The 14778-nt window shown below is 42.5% G+C and overlaps 1 protein-coding gene across 1 annotated transcript in view; it reads left to right on the top strand.

The window, feature by feature from the left end:
- nos1apa (nitric oxide synthase 1 (neuronal) adaptor protein a) overlaps positions 1–14778 on the top strand; it is a 194069-nt gene that overhangs the window by 103760 nt on the left and 75531 nt on the right. The window contains exon 6 of the mRNA XM_055214413.2: positions 7555–7696. Within this exon, the coding sequence (XP_055070388.2) occupies positions 7555–7696 (142 nt within the window). The remainder of the gene's footprint in view (positions 1–7554; positions 7697–14778) is intronic.

Genomic DNA, 14778 nt, shown 5'->3' with positions numbered 1-14778 from the left:
CAAAATTAAGTTTTGTATATTTTGCGTCTCTTTCTACTTTGGTTTGAAAACATTGAAAACCTGGTTACATTTTTCTTTACATTATTTTGTGGCATTTGCTGTTTTGTCTTGTTTAGTAGGCAGTAGGCAGACCTCAGGGGTGCATGCTGTTTTTAATGTGCATTGATTGACATTGAAAGACGTAATGAATGGTCACAACTCCAAACCCTGCAGTGACTGTCAGTGGGTCTAAAAATATGTTCCATTAATGTTAGATGAAAAATACTACCAGATAGAGATTGATTTATTTTCTTTTTGTTTGTATTATTCATTGAAGGTCCAATATTCTTTTGCTAAAAAGAACATTATTTTGTGTAATGTAATGTGTTTGCTTGGTTTATTGTTTAAAAACGCATTATTTTCCACATACCTTACATTATTGTAACTCCTCTATGCCCCGCGTTTTGTAATGCATCGATTCATACAAAGCTCATCGTTTTGGGAAAGAGCGGTGTGATCCGGTTGGCTTTCTATCCAGTGCATTGTGATTGGCCGAATACCTCAAGTGTGTAAACGGAAATGTGACGCACCTTACCATGCTGATGTGGAAAATCAGCTCCTAAGGCATTACTGAAAGGAGATAATATCGTCTTTACTACCTTATCAATATGAGACTGAATCTGACCCAGAAAATGTATCAGTAAGCACTGTTGGGGGTAATGCATTACAAGTAATGCGCATTACGTAAAAATATTACTTTTCTGAAGTAACTAGTTAAGTAACGCATTACTTTTTAAATGTACACATTAATATTTAAGTTACTTTTTCAAAAAAGTAATGCAAGTTACTTTTTAGTTTAATTAATTCGATAAAAAAATTATGTACTGAATTAAACTAAGCATTGTCACATTATGCACTCTATGCGTACACGCCTGTGTGGGAACAGTTTTGAGTCAGAAACTGAGATGGCAGGCCAGAGCTCAACATTTTTGTGATGAAATATGGAATTTCTGAATGCAGAACTTTTCAGTCATAAAAAACACCTGCAAGGCCTGAAAGAGATCAAGCCTCAGCCAAGAAAAAGTAATGCAAAGGTAACTAAAAAGTAACGTAAGCATTACTTTTCATGAAAAGTAACTAAGTAACGCAATGAGTTACTTTTTTGTAAGTTAATATTGTAATGCATTACTTTTAAAAGTAACTTTCCCATACTTAAACATAAAACCGTGTCTGCATTTGTGATCATAGAAACTACAAACAGCACGTGCAACTCTATTAAATTAAATGAATTTAAATTCCATCCATAGTACTAACTTTTATTCCATGATTGCAACATTGCGAAAACACTGTCGATCACTGATTGGTCTGAGAGAATCGTCACTACCAGCATCATCGCTATAATGTAAAAGATTAGCTTTACCTATAGTGCTAGCTTGCGCTGTCGCGAGCAAACATGTTGTCATCTGTGCTCTGCTGTAAGTTCCCAAACTCCCTTTTAGCGATATAAAACATCCACAGTCTCTGATTTGCAGGGACTTGCAGTTTGTAGCGGAACAATCGCGACGAGCACGTCAGCATTATATATGCTTAAATGCAACTTCAATGAGGCTCAGCAGAGCGCCTTCGACTGACGCCATGGGTGTTTGAACAGAAACTGTCATGTGAGACAGAGGTAGTGATAAACACAATGTACAACATCTATTTGTGGTGGTCAATTTTAATTTTGTGACGGACTGAGAAATAAATAAATGTATGGGAATATACAACAACAACACTCTCTCTTTTGTATGATGTCACAGCAGTAGGCAGCGCAAATATAACGACACACCTATAATCCATCCCACTCTGAAGTGATACTAAACTAGATGGAAAGCTAACCACGCCAAAGTGAGGTGAGCTGACCCGACCCAAACTAAACTAAACCGTGGGGTACTATGCAATGGAAAAGCGCCAATACTGGCCGGTTTCAATGCAATGCTGGGTTGTATTAAAGGCAGGATAGGCAGGAATTATCTAAAAAAACTTTTTTACAAATATGTTTAAACTGTCTTTATATATCAATACATAAGTCAAATGTAAGTACTCTGAAAAAGAGAGTATAAAAATCGAGTGTCTGTAGACCTCTCACCACTGTTTTAAACACAGCTCATTTTTCCATTCACTCCACCCCTCCCTTCTGGGTTTCTTCTAAAGCCACGCCCCCAAAACACATGAACGCGCGACACCGACAGCTTTGCTGGGAGAAGGATTTACCTCAGACAAGCAGAGAGGAAGGAGCGCAGTACATGTAATAACATCAAGTCACAATCACATGTAATAATACACCTAACTTTATCACTATGAATATAAACAGATAGGATGCCTTTTAGTACTCACTATTAAGCCAGTGTTTTGCATGGAAGAGTTTCCGTGATGAAAGCATTGTTGACTCTGATGAGGACTACACTCCGGAGACAATACCGCTACTGCATCATCGACTCAAGGAAAAGCCATGTGATATTTACTCTCGTTTGATTGATTCGTTTATTCCTTTTTTTGCCTTGTTTGCCTTCGCTGACTGGATATGCACTTTCTGTGAGTTCTGAATGCACTTTCTCTGCCATACTTTTGCTCTTCCTAGAGTGTCTCGTGCACGTTCAAATCAATCAAGTGTGCGCATGTGTGGGCAGATCCCGTAGCAACAGGGGTGGTGCCATGGTTGCGAGAGAGAGTAATAATCGCGCAAGCCAATCATTTATTTCGTCCCGAATGGAAATAATTAGCTGTGTTTAAAACAGTCGTGAGAGGTCTACAGACACTCGAGTTTTATACTCTCTTTTTCGGAGTACTTACATTTTAATTATGTATTTGTATATAAAGACAGTTTAAACAAATTTGTAAAAAAGTTTTTTTAGATAATTCCTGCCTACCCTACCTTTAACTGGGTGTGCCTCAAACATCTTGAAAGTGAAGCAGCTGGTGGCTGGCTGCAGTACAAGTCATAAACCCCGCCCTCTCCATGCAAACGAACGAGTCTCTAAATAAATAAATAAAAATATTTACACTTCCAATAAAATTTTCTGGAAAGATGGTTTTGGTCCTTTAAGGCAGTGGTTTTCAATTCCAGTCCTCGGGCCCCCCCTCCCAGAATGTTTTAGATCTCTCCTTATATGAAACACCTGATTTCACTCATCGGCTCCTTAATTAACACACTAACAACCTGATGATCGGAATCAGGTGTTTTTATATAGGGAGTAGGGGTGGGCGATATGACCAAAATCTTCTATCACGATAGGATTAATTTTATATCATGATAACGATATGTATCACGGTGGAGGTTTTTTATGTTTTAATAAGGTTTAAATCTTTAATACCATAGAAATGTTCATACTTCTCACAAAAAAACATATACAAGCATAGAAAGAAGATAAAAAGCAAACAAAACTCAAGCTCTCTGAAGATAAACAGTCATATAAGAATGATAATAAATAATTATGCATGTATGTATAAGCCTATACATATTTTTATTTAAGGTAGAAAAGTGATTTAATCAGGAGCAGTGAGAGATTTTCTCTCAACGCTGTTTGATTAACACGAGTGACAACGGGAGCAAAATTAGGTAACTTCCCCTTTAAGACCAACGTCCAGATCCAATACACTGTCACACATGCGCTTTCTGTTTTAGCTGTTTACTTTCTCTTAAGACCTGACTGGTCGTGTTTATGAGGATGCTTGCAAAGACGGGAATTTTGACGCATATATGTATTTAAGGCCAATAAAGCGGGAAAAATGCTCGCGAGCTTAATGAGCAGCAGTCGCGCGACTTGCGCGTTCCTCACAGACAGAAAAAGCAGCGGCTGCGCGACTTGTCCGCTCCTGACACACAGAAAGAACGCACGCATACAGATCTGTTGTCTGTGTTTCAATGGCTTAAAATAACTTGTTTTAAAACTGCAGTGCTTAAATACGTGTACAAACGTTACGTTTTCGCGACCACGCGCACAGGAGCGTGACGTGGGCACGTAACCTCGATAGAAGCGATAGTCCAAAATCTCTACCGGTTGACAAATTTCTACCGGTTAATTATGTCTACCAGTTTATCGCCCACCCCTAATAGGGAGACATCTAAAATGTTCTGGGAGGGGGGGGCCCGAGGACTGGAATTGAAAACCACTGCTTTAAGGTAATTGTTATCATGCTGATATATGTTCAATGGTTCATTTTTGTGATAAGTTTCATTATAGCTAGTAATTTGATGCTATAGAAACAGGGCGTGTCGTTATGATTGGCCCAGTTGAATTGGACACGCGAGCGTTTGGGAGGAAGTTTGATACCGCTCTGGCTCCACAGATTCCTTCTGCGCATGCACTGGCTCCAAACTGACAATTTTACGTAACATGGCAGCGCCCATAGTCTTGACATTTTTGGCTTAAATTCTTTACAATGGATGGAAGCGACGTCGCGTCGTCCATCTTTTTTTACAGTATATGGTTTAACTCACAGGTGGTTGCTTAGGTTTATTTAACTCTTTCCCTGCCAGCATTTAAAAAAAAGTTGCCAGCAGCAGCAGCATTTTTTATGATTTTCACAAAAGTTTAATGCCTTCCAGAAAATGTTCTTCTTTAAATATATAAACATAATGTACAATATATTTTCATAAAAAAGAGACTCTGCTTTCAAAAAAAAAAAAATTCACCCTACCTTCATTTGTTCTCTTTTTATTACCTCTCAAATATGGGTAGGTTTCTTCAAAAATGCAAAATTTTTAGCAAAAAGCTGAAATAAGTTCATTTGTGTGAAATAAATTTTGATAGAGCTCAGATTCAGATTCAGAGCGATCTTCAAAACATACACTGAGTTTGAACTGTTTGCCCTAAGGGTTTTATAAGTTGGGTAAGAGCGCCATCTGGTTTATAATAGCGGAAATACAGATTACCGGAAAACTTGTCATTGGCAGGGAAGCGTTTTCTCTTAATTGACAATTTAACTCGTCAATCGCTGGACAGAGTTAATAACCAAGCATTGGGTTAAAAATAACCCAGCAGAATGTAGACTGAAACATATCTTTTTACAATGTACCCAAGACCTTTTAAGCTTCTGAGCATTTACATTATCTGTAAACAAATTCACACTGTAATAAAGTCTTAGACTCCGAAATCCCTAGTTTTATATCAAAAAGCCTTTTGTCTCTCACGTCTTTGGAAGCCTCTCTGTATTTTCCATTATCTTGCTAAAATATGTTTCAAAATTAAGAGAGTGGGAAGATAATCAAATACAGTCATTGTTCATTACAGAACAGGCGTGAGTCATATAAAAAAACATCTTTGTTTGATTTCCTTTGATTTAGTTTTCCGACTATGACGACCTAAATAAAGTTCCAACAACATTTTTTACCTTGTTTTTGCTTCCTGTGTTTTTCTGGCTTTAAGCCATAACGAGTTGTTTAATTAAAACCCCCTAAAGTGCCACACAGATTGATATGCAACCTTGCAAACCATCCAAAAAACACTGCAGTGAAGTAATTGTGCGAAAAAGTGGCAAGATGATGTTTAACAGCCTGAATTCCTCTAGACACCCAGAGCCATTAAACCTCCTCTGTGGTTCTGACATATTATCTGTGGTCCTCACCTGACATTCTGAGCTAAATGCCACAATGAAGTGAATATCTCTGCAGTGTGCTGATAATATGGGGGTTTGCTTTTGAACCTACCATACTAACAACCTTAACAGGATTTGTTCCTGAAGTGTTCCTGATTTGGGGGATTTAGTGGTGTAGAGCTGGTCTTGAAATGCAATACTGATGTGCTAAGTCAGTTCTGAAGTGTAAAATCGTAAAATTAGGCCAAAGATATTTGAACTACAGCGTGCAACAAAAGCAGACAGCCAAAATGGGCAAAACTGCAGGCAGGAATCATTTAATTACAGTTGTCTTTAAAGAAATATTTACCCAACAATGAAAATTCTGCTAACATTTACTCACCCTCATGTTGTTCCTGTATGAGTTTATTTGTAAAACACACAAATATAAATGTTTAATAAATGATGTTAACACACAGTTGACAGTAGGGGTTAAAGCGAGGTTAGTTGTAACACGGACTGTTTACATTGTTGCACAAGGTTGAGCGTTTTGTTTTTCCTTTGTTTTTTTCACGCTGCCAAAAGACGATCTCCCGCAAATTATTGAAAAGTATATTGTTTTTCCAGAGAGTTATTGATGAACGAGTGTTTTGGTGGCATGTAATAAAGCAATATGCCTCAAGAAGCAGTGGGTTACCAGTGCATTTTATAACAGCTAAGGGGCGTTGTTACCCACGAAGCGGAGTGCCAAAAACCCCCTTAGCTGTTATAAAATGCACTGTAACCCCACTCCTTCGCGGGACTTATTGCTTTTATAAAATGGTTACTTCATATACAGCAGGATTTCATAAAATAAAACACAAATAAGAGCCATAAAATTTAAGACAAAAACAACTCAGAGAACGTTTTCTCTTTATTGACGGAATGACTCAACAATATTTATTGACATTTATCTGGATATTACCATAATTGTGCAAATGTAGAAAATTAAAAAATTATTAAAGACTGTGGTGTTTATTTTCATAAATCAGTATGTAGCAACAGTGGCGCAGTGATACTTCTGTAAAGCGCTCTGAACCGTGGGGTTACTGGGGTATTTTATCATGGCTTAGAACGCGTTTCAAACAATCAGAATGAAGAACCAGAACAAGCCATTTTTTAATTGTTAATTGTAATGCTGTGTTACCATAAACCCCTCAGGACTTACGATATGAAGAAAGCTAACATTAGCGTAATTCTTGCCGTTGTTTTAAATAGGCAAGAATGATTGCTGGCTGCCAACAAAAGAAATGTGCAAATTTATTTTTGTTCATATCTTTAATATTGATTAAATAAGGTCACGTCAAAGATTGAAATCATAATGAAATTAATGGCTAAAATCAGACTTTGATGCTCATTATCTCTGAATTAGATTTTTGAAACTGTAGTATGGTTATTACAGACAGGGTCACATATAAAAAAAGTTTTGTCATAATTGTTCTGCTTTTTCTCACATATTTTGACATTTGCATCCATTTATAATTGATCTATTGTTAGAAAAGGGCTGGATGAATGAATACAGTGTGGATACTTGTCTATTATAGATAGATATATAAACAATATCCACTTCAAGTATAGACAAAATAGTATTAAATTATTTGCTTGAAAACGTAATTTTTAGCAAGTGTTACAACTAACCCCCTGCCTGTTACAATTAACCCCACCTATGGGGTAAGTTGTAACGTTTTCACTTCTGTCACGTTTGGTGTAATTGTCCAAGAATAGTAAGTACTAGAAACAAATTTCAAATGTTCATTTGTAGCAGAGATGTGTGTGTTGCTTGTGTAAAAATATAATTAATCAAACTCAAATATTTTTTGAATGATTAAGCCAAAACCAAAAAGCGTTAGGTTGTGCCCCTCTCTCCCCTACCCATTGACTTCCATAGTATTTGTTTATCCTACTATAAAAGTCAGTGGGTGCAACAAAATGTCTTTGTTTGTGTTACATATGAGCTGTATTTCATATATTTCTATTTAGAGCCAAGCTATGCGGATAGTCAGAACGGTGGGTCAGGCTTTTGAGGTTTGCCACAAACTCAGCCTCCAGCACACCCAGCAAAACGCAGATGGCCAGGAGGATGGTGACGGTGACAAGACCTGCACAGACTCCGAAGTACCAGGTACAGAAACAAAGTCCTGTCTCTATTCAATGTAGTCTTTTAGCCTCCTGTTAGTGGTCATCTCTTTGTGCCCCTCACATGGTTGCGATGAAATTATAGATAAGTCATGTCACTGCGGGATTTTGCCATGCATTGATTTAATGAAGGATAAATCAGTGGAGTTGTTAGAGGCGATTTCCTTCAATTTGCCACAAAGAGTTAGTTGAAGTCTTTGTATGCCGGGTCTTTGATGGGCGGCGTGGAACAACGCCCTTGATCGCAACCGTCTTCGGGCCAGATCTCACGGTGCACAGGCCACAGGGTTCAGCCTGATCTTCCTTCTACACTCGTTTAGTTCCCTCTGGATTGGATTTGCTTTTAAATGCAGATGAGTCCCGGTTGCCCACGCACTGCTTATAATCCATGCAGGATATCACTACTGTGTCGCATGGACAGGACTAACTAACCCAGAAGCTTCATTACAGGCCCAATGTTAGTGCAGAGAAGTTGTAAGTGACTTATCACTGACAAACCTTGACTGAGACTTATAGGCTGCGTCCGAAAACTCAAGGCAGTGACATGTTGCCTCGCTGCCTCATGAGGAAATGACTTCGGAGGCATGAAGGCAGCTCAGAGAAAGACTTTCGGACACACATCAAAGGCAGCGTGAGAGCGCCTTTGTGAAAACTAATCACATATTTGAAAACTACAATACTAATTTCTCGCTAGAAATGCAATTAAAAGGTGTAAAAAGTGAAAATATACCTTTATTTACACTAAATTTGTGCTCCAGTCGATTCTTTGGCCGCCATTTTATTTTTTCGAACTCGACCAGGCTCGACCAATCACATTCTTATTGTACGCCCATGCATAGGTATCTCAGGAGACATGAAGTAAACCTAACATTGAATTCGGACATGCCTTGATGCTTTCTTGCCTTGGAAAGCTGCCTCAGAAGGCAGCAATTTAGAGTTTTCGGACGCAGCCATAGAGATGTTGTGGATTGTCATAAGGACAGTGTCCTATTACATGTATGAAGTGGAACTGCTTCCTGTTTTTACTTCCTGTAATTCAGTACTATGCATACAGGTGTTTGTGATCTGGGTCAAATTGCTATCCTAAGATAAGCTTTCCAAATTGGTGACAGTAAGGCTAGTCAACCGGTTATAAAATAAATATTTACATAAAGGTGGAGATTTGGGTATTTATTGGAGCAGTAAGATTATATTTGGGGCATGTCTCACTGGGAAATATTTGATAAAATATTTCATAAAATGTCATAGAGAGCTATTTGTGTCATGCTTTTAAAGCACTTTATAATTGTTTTTGATGGTTGACTTTAATATTTTTGCAGTATAATCTACTGTAGTCCAACTTGGTATGTGGACATAAAAATTGCATGCCTAATAATTATGCAAGAATCAGAAGAAATATGTTGTTTAAAATAGTCATAGGTCAGGTATAGCATACCACTGTCACTGCTTGGCATTACATGTCAGCTGATGTTTCCAGAAATACAGATCTGCTGTACAATTTTTAAAAAAATGTGTCTTCTTGATCTAAATCAGTAATGTCATGTGTCTGGATTCATATCAGTAGCTCCTCACAGGGATCAACAGTTCACTAAGAAAACACTGATGTTTAGTCATAATACCTTTATTTGTATACATACTTGGTGGATAAGAAAGATGTGTTTAATATCCCTCTGAACTGAAATGATCTGTAAGCATCCATGCATATGCTAGAAAAAAAGCGTAGTTCCTTCAGTCTTCAGTGGTCCAAACATTGCTTTCTGTTTGCTTGAGTCATTAATTTAGATTCTTAGGCTATGCTTACCCAACAGTGATATATTGAAAACCTTAAAAGCGTTTATAATAAATGTACACACAACAATGCTGTCAAAAACAAAGTTGAGAAGACAACTAAATCTACTGTTTAACGTCTGCTAAGCCAGTAAATGGCATATAGAGCAGTATTTTAACATTAACAACATAAAGCAAACGGTTGTTGGTCCCTGTAGAGAAGATTATTTCTATTACAAGCAAAATAAATAACAAGTAAATGACCATAGTTCAAATCATAGCTGAAGGGTATTAGTTACTAAACTGAGCAAACGTAACTGTGTAAAAATAATGTATAAAATGTTAAAGGAACACGCCGACTTTTTGGGACTTTAGCTTATTCACCTTATCCCCCAGAGTTAGATAAGTCCTTACATACCCTTTTCTTCTCCATGCATCCCATAACTCTGTCTGACGCACCCACTGCTAGCCTAGCTTAGCACAAAGACTGGAAGTAAATGGCTCCAGCCAGTGCCGTGTTAAGCCTTTGTGGGGCCCTGGACTAATGCAGCTTTGCCACCTCCCAAATGTGCAATGAAACAAACACTGTATATATGCACACATACTCGTGAATTAAGAATAAACAAACACAAAGCGCACCTCATAATCCCAAACTAGGCTAATATTATGTTATTGAATTAAACAATCTTATCAAGTTATAGATTTACAAATCAGAAACATCCCAGAAAATAATATTGAGAACCACTCAATGGCCCCCCTTGTGTACAGTGCATTCCATCGCTGCCCCCCCCCCCAAAAGAAAATGTATGATTTTTTTCTTAAATGTAACATTGTAATTAAACAAAACATAGTAAATTATAGAAAGTAGTGCTGTTGGTTAGTAGCCTTATTTGTTGTAGGTTTAATTACACAGAATTCATGTTAAATTAATATATTTTATAAAATGTCATAAAACTGGGGCCCCCTGGCCCCATTTCGTGGCCACGGCCCCCAGTTTGGGAACCACTGTAACAAACACAGACTGGAAGTTAACTTTGGCCCAGGCCTGTAACCGCAACAATGCGTGTGCTTCCAATGAAACCGTCTATAAACTGAATTCACACATTGCTAATGACATCACTGTTATTACAGATTCACGTTTAAGTAGTTTACACAGAGACAACTAAGGCATTTTTATCAAAAACTTGCACTTTGAAAACCATATTTCAGATAGCAATATAGTTCCTGGCCCCTGCGTCACCCTGTCTTTGTTGTTAAGCCTCACCATTGGTTGAATTTGATATACACACACTGTAAAAAGTAATACCTAGATCTAACTTATAAAAAGTGAGGCAAGTGACTGCATGGGAAGTTTTAGGTTGAGTCAACTTTCAAACTTTTTTAAGTATATTGAACACACTAACATTACTTAATATGAATGCAATAAAATTGAGTTGAGTTAACTAATTGTGCTAGTATTACTCAGTTAGATAAACCTTCTTTTCTTGGTACAGGTAGCATATTTATGGTTAGTTGTTGTTTTTTATGCCGTCAGATAAGGGCTAGAAACGAGAGTTAAGTATGTAACTACGGTTCTATGAATCCCGGATGACCGCCAGAGGCGGTGCTTAAGCACTGAATGATCCATCTCGCGCATGCGCAGGTCGAGTGTTTATACCAACAAAGTCACCCGTGACCCCTGATGCCTACGGAGAGTCTATAACTTCGCGAGTACACGGGAATTCTGAGTGACAGAACGCTCTGGCGGTCATCCGGGATTCATAGAACCGTAGTTACATACGTAACTCTCGTTCTATTTCATCCCTACTGACCGCCAGAGGCGGTGCTTAAGCACTGGATGACACATACCAGAAAAGTCACGAGGAATTTAGCACGTACCTTATTGAGAGGACAGCGCAGAGTCTGGCAACAGGACCACCTCCAGTGGATGGGGGGTTGCGACATTCACCCGGTAGAACCTGGAGAAGGTACTCGGGGATGCCCATGATGCCGCCTCACAGATGCGCTCCAGGGGCACGCCGCGCAGGGCCGCCCATGAAGTTGAGACTGCCCTGGTAGAGTGGCACCTCACCCCGGATGGCAGGGGGTGACCACCTCGTTTCTATGCCTGGGTGATTACATCCACCACCCAATGAGACAAACGCTGTTTGGAGAGAGCACAGCCCCTCCTAGGACCACCATAGCAGAGGAAGAGCTGGTCTGACTGCCTTATACTCGCAGTCGCGACAACGTAGGCTCTGAGAGCCCGTACGGGACACAGCAGCTGTAATCTGTCCTCCCCTTCTGGGGGAGTAAATTGTGCCAGGTGGATAGGTTGGTTAAGGTTGGTTGATGACAAAACCTTCGGAAGAAAAGCTGAATTCGGCCACAGGGTAACCCCCGAGCCATCGGAGTTCCACCTCAAACATGAGTCACTCACAGAGAGCGCATGAAGTTCCCCAACACGTTTCGCTGACGTGATAGCAAGGAGAAAGGCAGTCTTAATAGAGACCCACTTCAGCTCTGCCTGAGCCAGGGGTTCAAAGGGAGGTGAACATAGGGAATCGAGCACCAAGTGTAGATCCCAGGCTGGAGCGCGTTGTGCTCGTGGGGGGCGTAACCGCCATGCACCCTTCAGAAAAAGGGACACCAATCTGTGACACCCCACCGTGTCGTTGTCCACCCGAGCATGTCGAGAGGAAATGGCTGCCACATATACCCTCAAGGTAGCCGGGGACCAGCCGCCATCCAAGAGTGACTGGAGAAACTCTAGAATCTTTGGAACTGAACAGTGCACAGGGTCCACATTCCTGTCTGAGCACCATGTAGTAAACAGCCGCCACCTGTTCTCATACTGCGCCCGGGTAGAAGGCGCCCTTGCATTCAATATGGTATTGCAGACGCCATCTGAACACTCAGTCAGCAGCGGGTCGGGCCCTGCAGTGACCAGACCCACAGCTGCAGGCGGTGAGGATCGGGATGCCAGATTTGGCCCCGTAACTGAGACAGGAGATCCCTCCTGTCTGGGAGGCGCCACGGTGAACCGTTGCAGAGACTGTACAACAGTGGAAACCATGTTCTTCCCGGCCAGAAGGGGGCTACCAACAGTAGCCTGTGACCGTGTTGGAGAACTCTCTGCAGTGTTGGAAGAATCAGAGGGATTGGTGGAAAAGCATAGAGGAGAACCTCTGGCCAATCGTGTGCGAGAGCATCCTGGCCCAGAGGGCTGCTCTTCTCCGTCCAGGAGAACCAAAGGGGGCAATGGGTCGATTCCTCTGAGGCAAAGAGATCCACCCCTGCCCTGCCGAAGATGTCCCAGATGCTGAGGACCACATCCGGATGAAGCCGCCACTCCCCCGGCAGAGGCTTGCAACGGGAGAGTAAGTCTGCCGCCTGATTCTGCTCCCCAGGCAAATACATCGCCCTCAGGCTGGCCAGGTGTGGCCCTGCCCACAGCAGGAGATCCTGGGATGCCTGCAGCAGTGGTGCAGACTTGGTGCCTCCTTGGTGGTTTATGTGAGACACAGTCGAGACATTGTCTGATCGCACAAGCACATGCCGGCCTCCCAGGAAGGGAAGGAAAACCTGCAATGCCTTGTGCACAGCCCGCAGTTCCAGGACATTGATGTGCTGTGAGCGCTCCTGCACAGACCACAGCCCCTGAGCTGTTCGATTCTGCCACACAGCACCCCATCCCAAGAGGGAAGCATCTGTTGTGAGGATTTCCCGACGAGATGCGATGGAACCCAAGGGCATGCCCTGCAGGAGAAATGACCTTACTCTCCATGGGGCCAGAGCAAGAAGGCAACGACGTGACACCTTGAGTTTCCTGTGCCGGTGCCACTTGACATCTAGATGAAAGCCGTGCAACCACCTCTGGAGGGGACGCAGCGACAGCAGTCCTAGAGGAATCACGGTAGCGGCAGCTGTGAGTTTCCCTAGGAGGCACAAAAACTCCACATAGCATAACTGCCTGCCCCCCCCGAAACAGGAGGAGGCGGCGGAGGATGTCGTCCACCCGCTGTGGTGATGGGCGAGCCTTCATGGTGATTGCATCGAGAGTCATCCCGAGAAAAAGTGTGCCCTGCGATGGAACCAGGCAACTCTTTGTAAAATTCACCCGGAGGCCCAGGCGGGCCACATGAGAGAGAAGACACGACGTGTCCAGTGCCACCTGAAACTGTGATGGCGCCCAGATGAGCCAGTCGTCCAGATTTGGGAGAATCTTCATGCCCCGCGACTGCAAGTGCGAGAGGGATGCCCTCACACACCTGGTGAACACCCGAGGGGAAAGGGAGAGACCGAATGGGAGCACTCGGAACTGGAAATGACGCCCATGAAAGGCAAACCGCAGAAACTGCCGATGGTGTGGAGCTATAGGGATGTGGAAGTAGGCATCCTTCAGGTCTACTGACGTAAACCACTCTCCTTTGGCAATTGTACGTAGAACCTCTGCAGTGGTCAGCATGTGGAACCTCAGAACCTTCAGGAACCTGTTGAGACCCCTTAGGTCGAGGATAGGACGGAGTCCGCCATCTTTCTTTGCTACCAGAAAGTAAGTTGAGTAGAACCCCCCGGGGTGCAATAGGGGATCTACTGGCTCGATGGCGCCCTTTTCCAGGAGGGCGGACAACTCCTGGGTGAGGGCTTGGGCTTTTGCCGGGTCGCTTATGATGGTCATCTTGACCCGGCCATGGGCTGGGGGCCGGCGTCGGAACTGAAGTTTGTACCCGTGGGTTAAGGTTGAGAGCACCCATGGGTCCCTGATGGAAGCAGCCCAATAGCTGAGCTGCTGCTGGGAAAAACAGCCGACGGCCGACCCCCGGGCTTCAGCGCCGGGGTCCCCGGCCTCTAAAGGTTCCAGAGGCACGACGGGTTGGAAAGGAGGGCAGCAGGTCAGGCACCCAAAAGGTCGGTGCCTGCTGCTGAGCAGGCTGTGGACGTGGGCGCAGAGACCTTAGGTAGCCCCTGGGGTGAGCCTGTGGACGAGAGCTGCGCTGTGGGGCAGCTGGAGGACCTCTAGGCCTGCTAGGAGGCGGAACGCTTCTTTGAAGCCCGGACAGCTGCTGTCGAGTCCGTCCGGCTTGGACCGTGCGCTCAAGCGCTTCCAGAGCTGCGGAACCAAACAGCTCCCCTGGTTCCACCGGAACACTGCGGAGGGTTCTCCTACAGGCCTCAGTGAGAGGAGATTGTGCCAACCATACCTGGCGGCGAGCCTGCACAAGAGTAGACATCAACCGCCCCAATTCCCTAGACATCAATGCGAATGCCTGTAGTGAAGCATCGCTAAAATTGTGGACAGAGGCATCCAACTCAGTCTCC

This window comes from Misgurnus anguillicaudatus, chromosome 8 (genome assembly GCF_027580225.2).
Source record: "Misgurnus anguillicaudatus chromosome 8, ASM2758022v2, whole genome shotgun sequence".
NCBI lineage: Eukaryota > Metazoa > Chordata > Actinopteri > Cypriniformes > Cobitidae > Misgurnus > Misgurnus anguillicaudatus.
The sequence above is the reverse complement of the archived record's forward strand: the minus strand, read 5'-3'. Positions and strand labels throughout refer to the sequence as shown.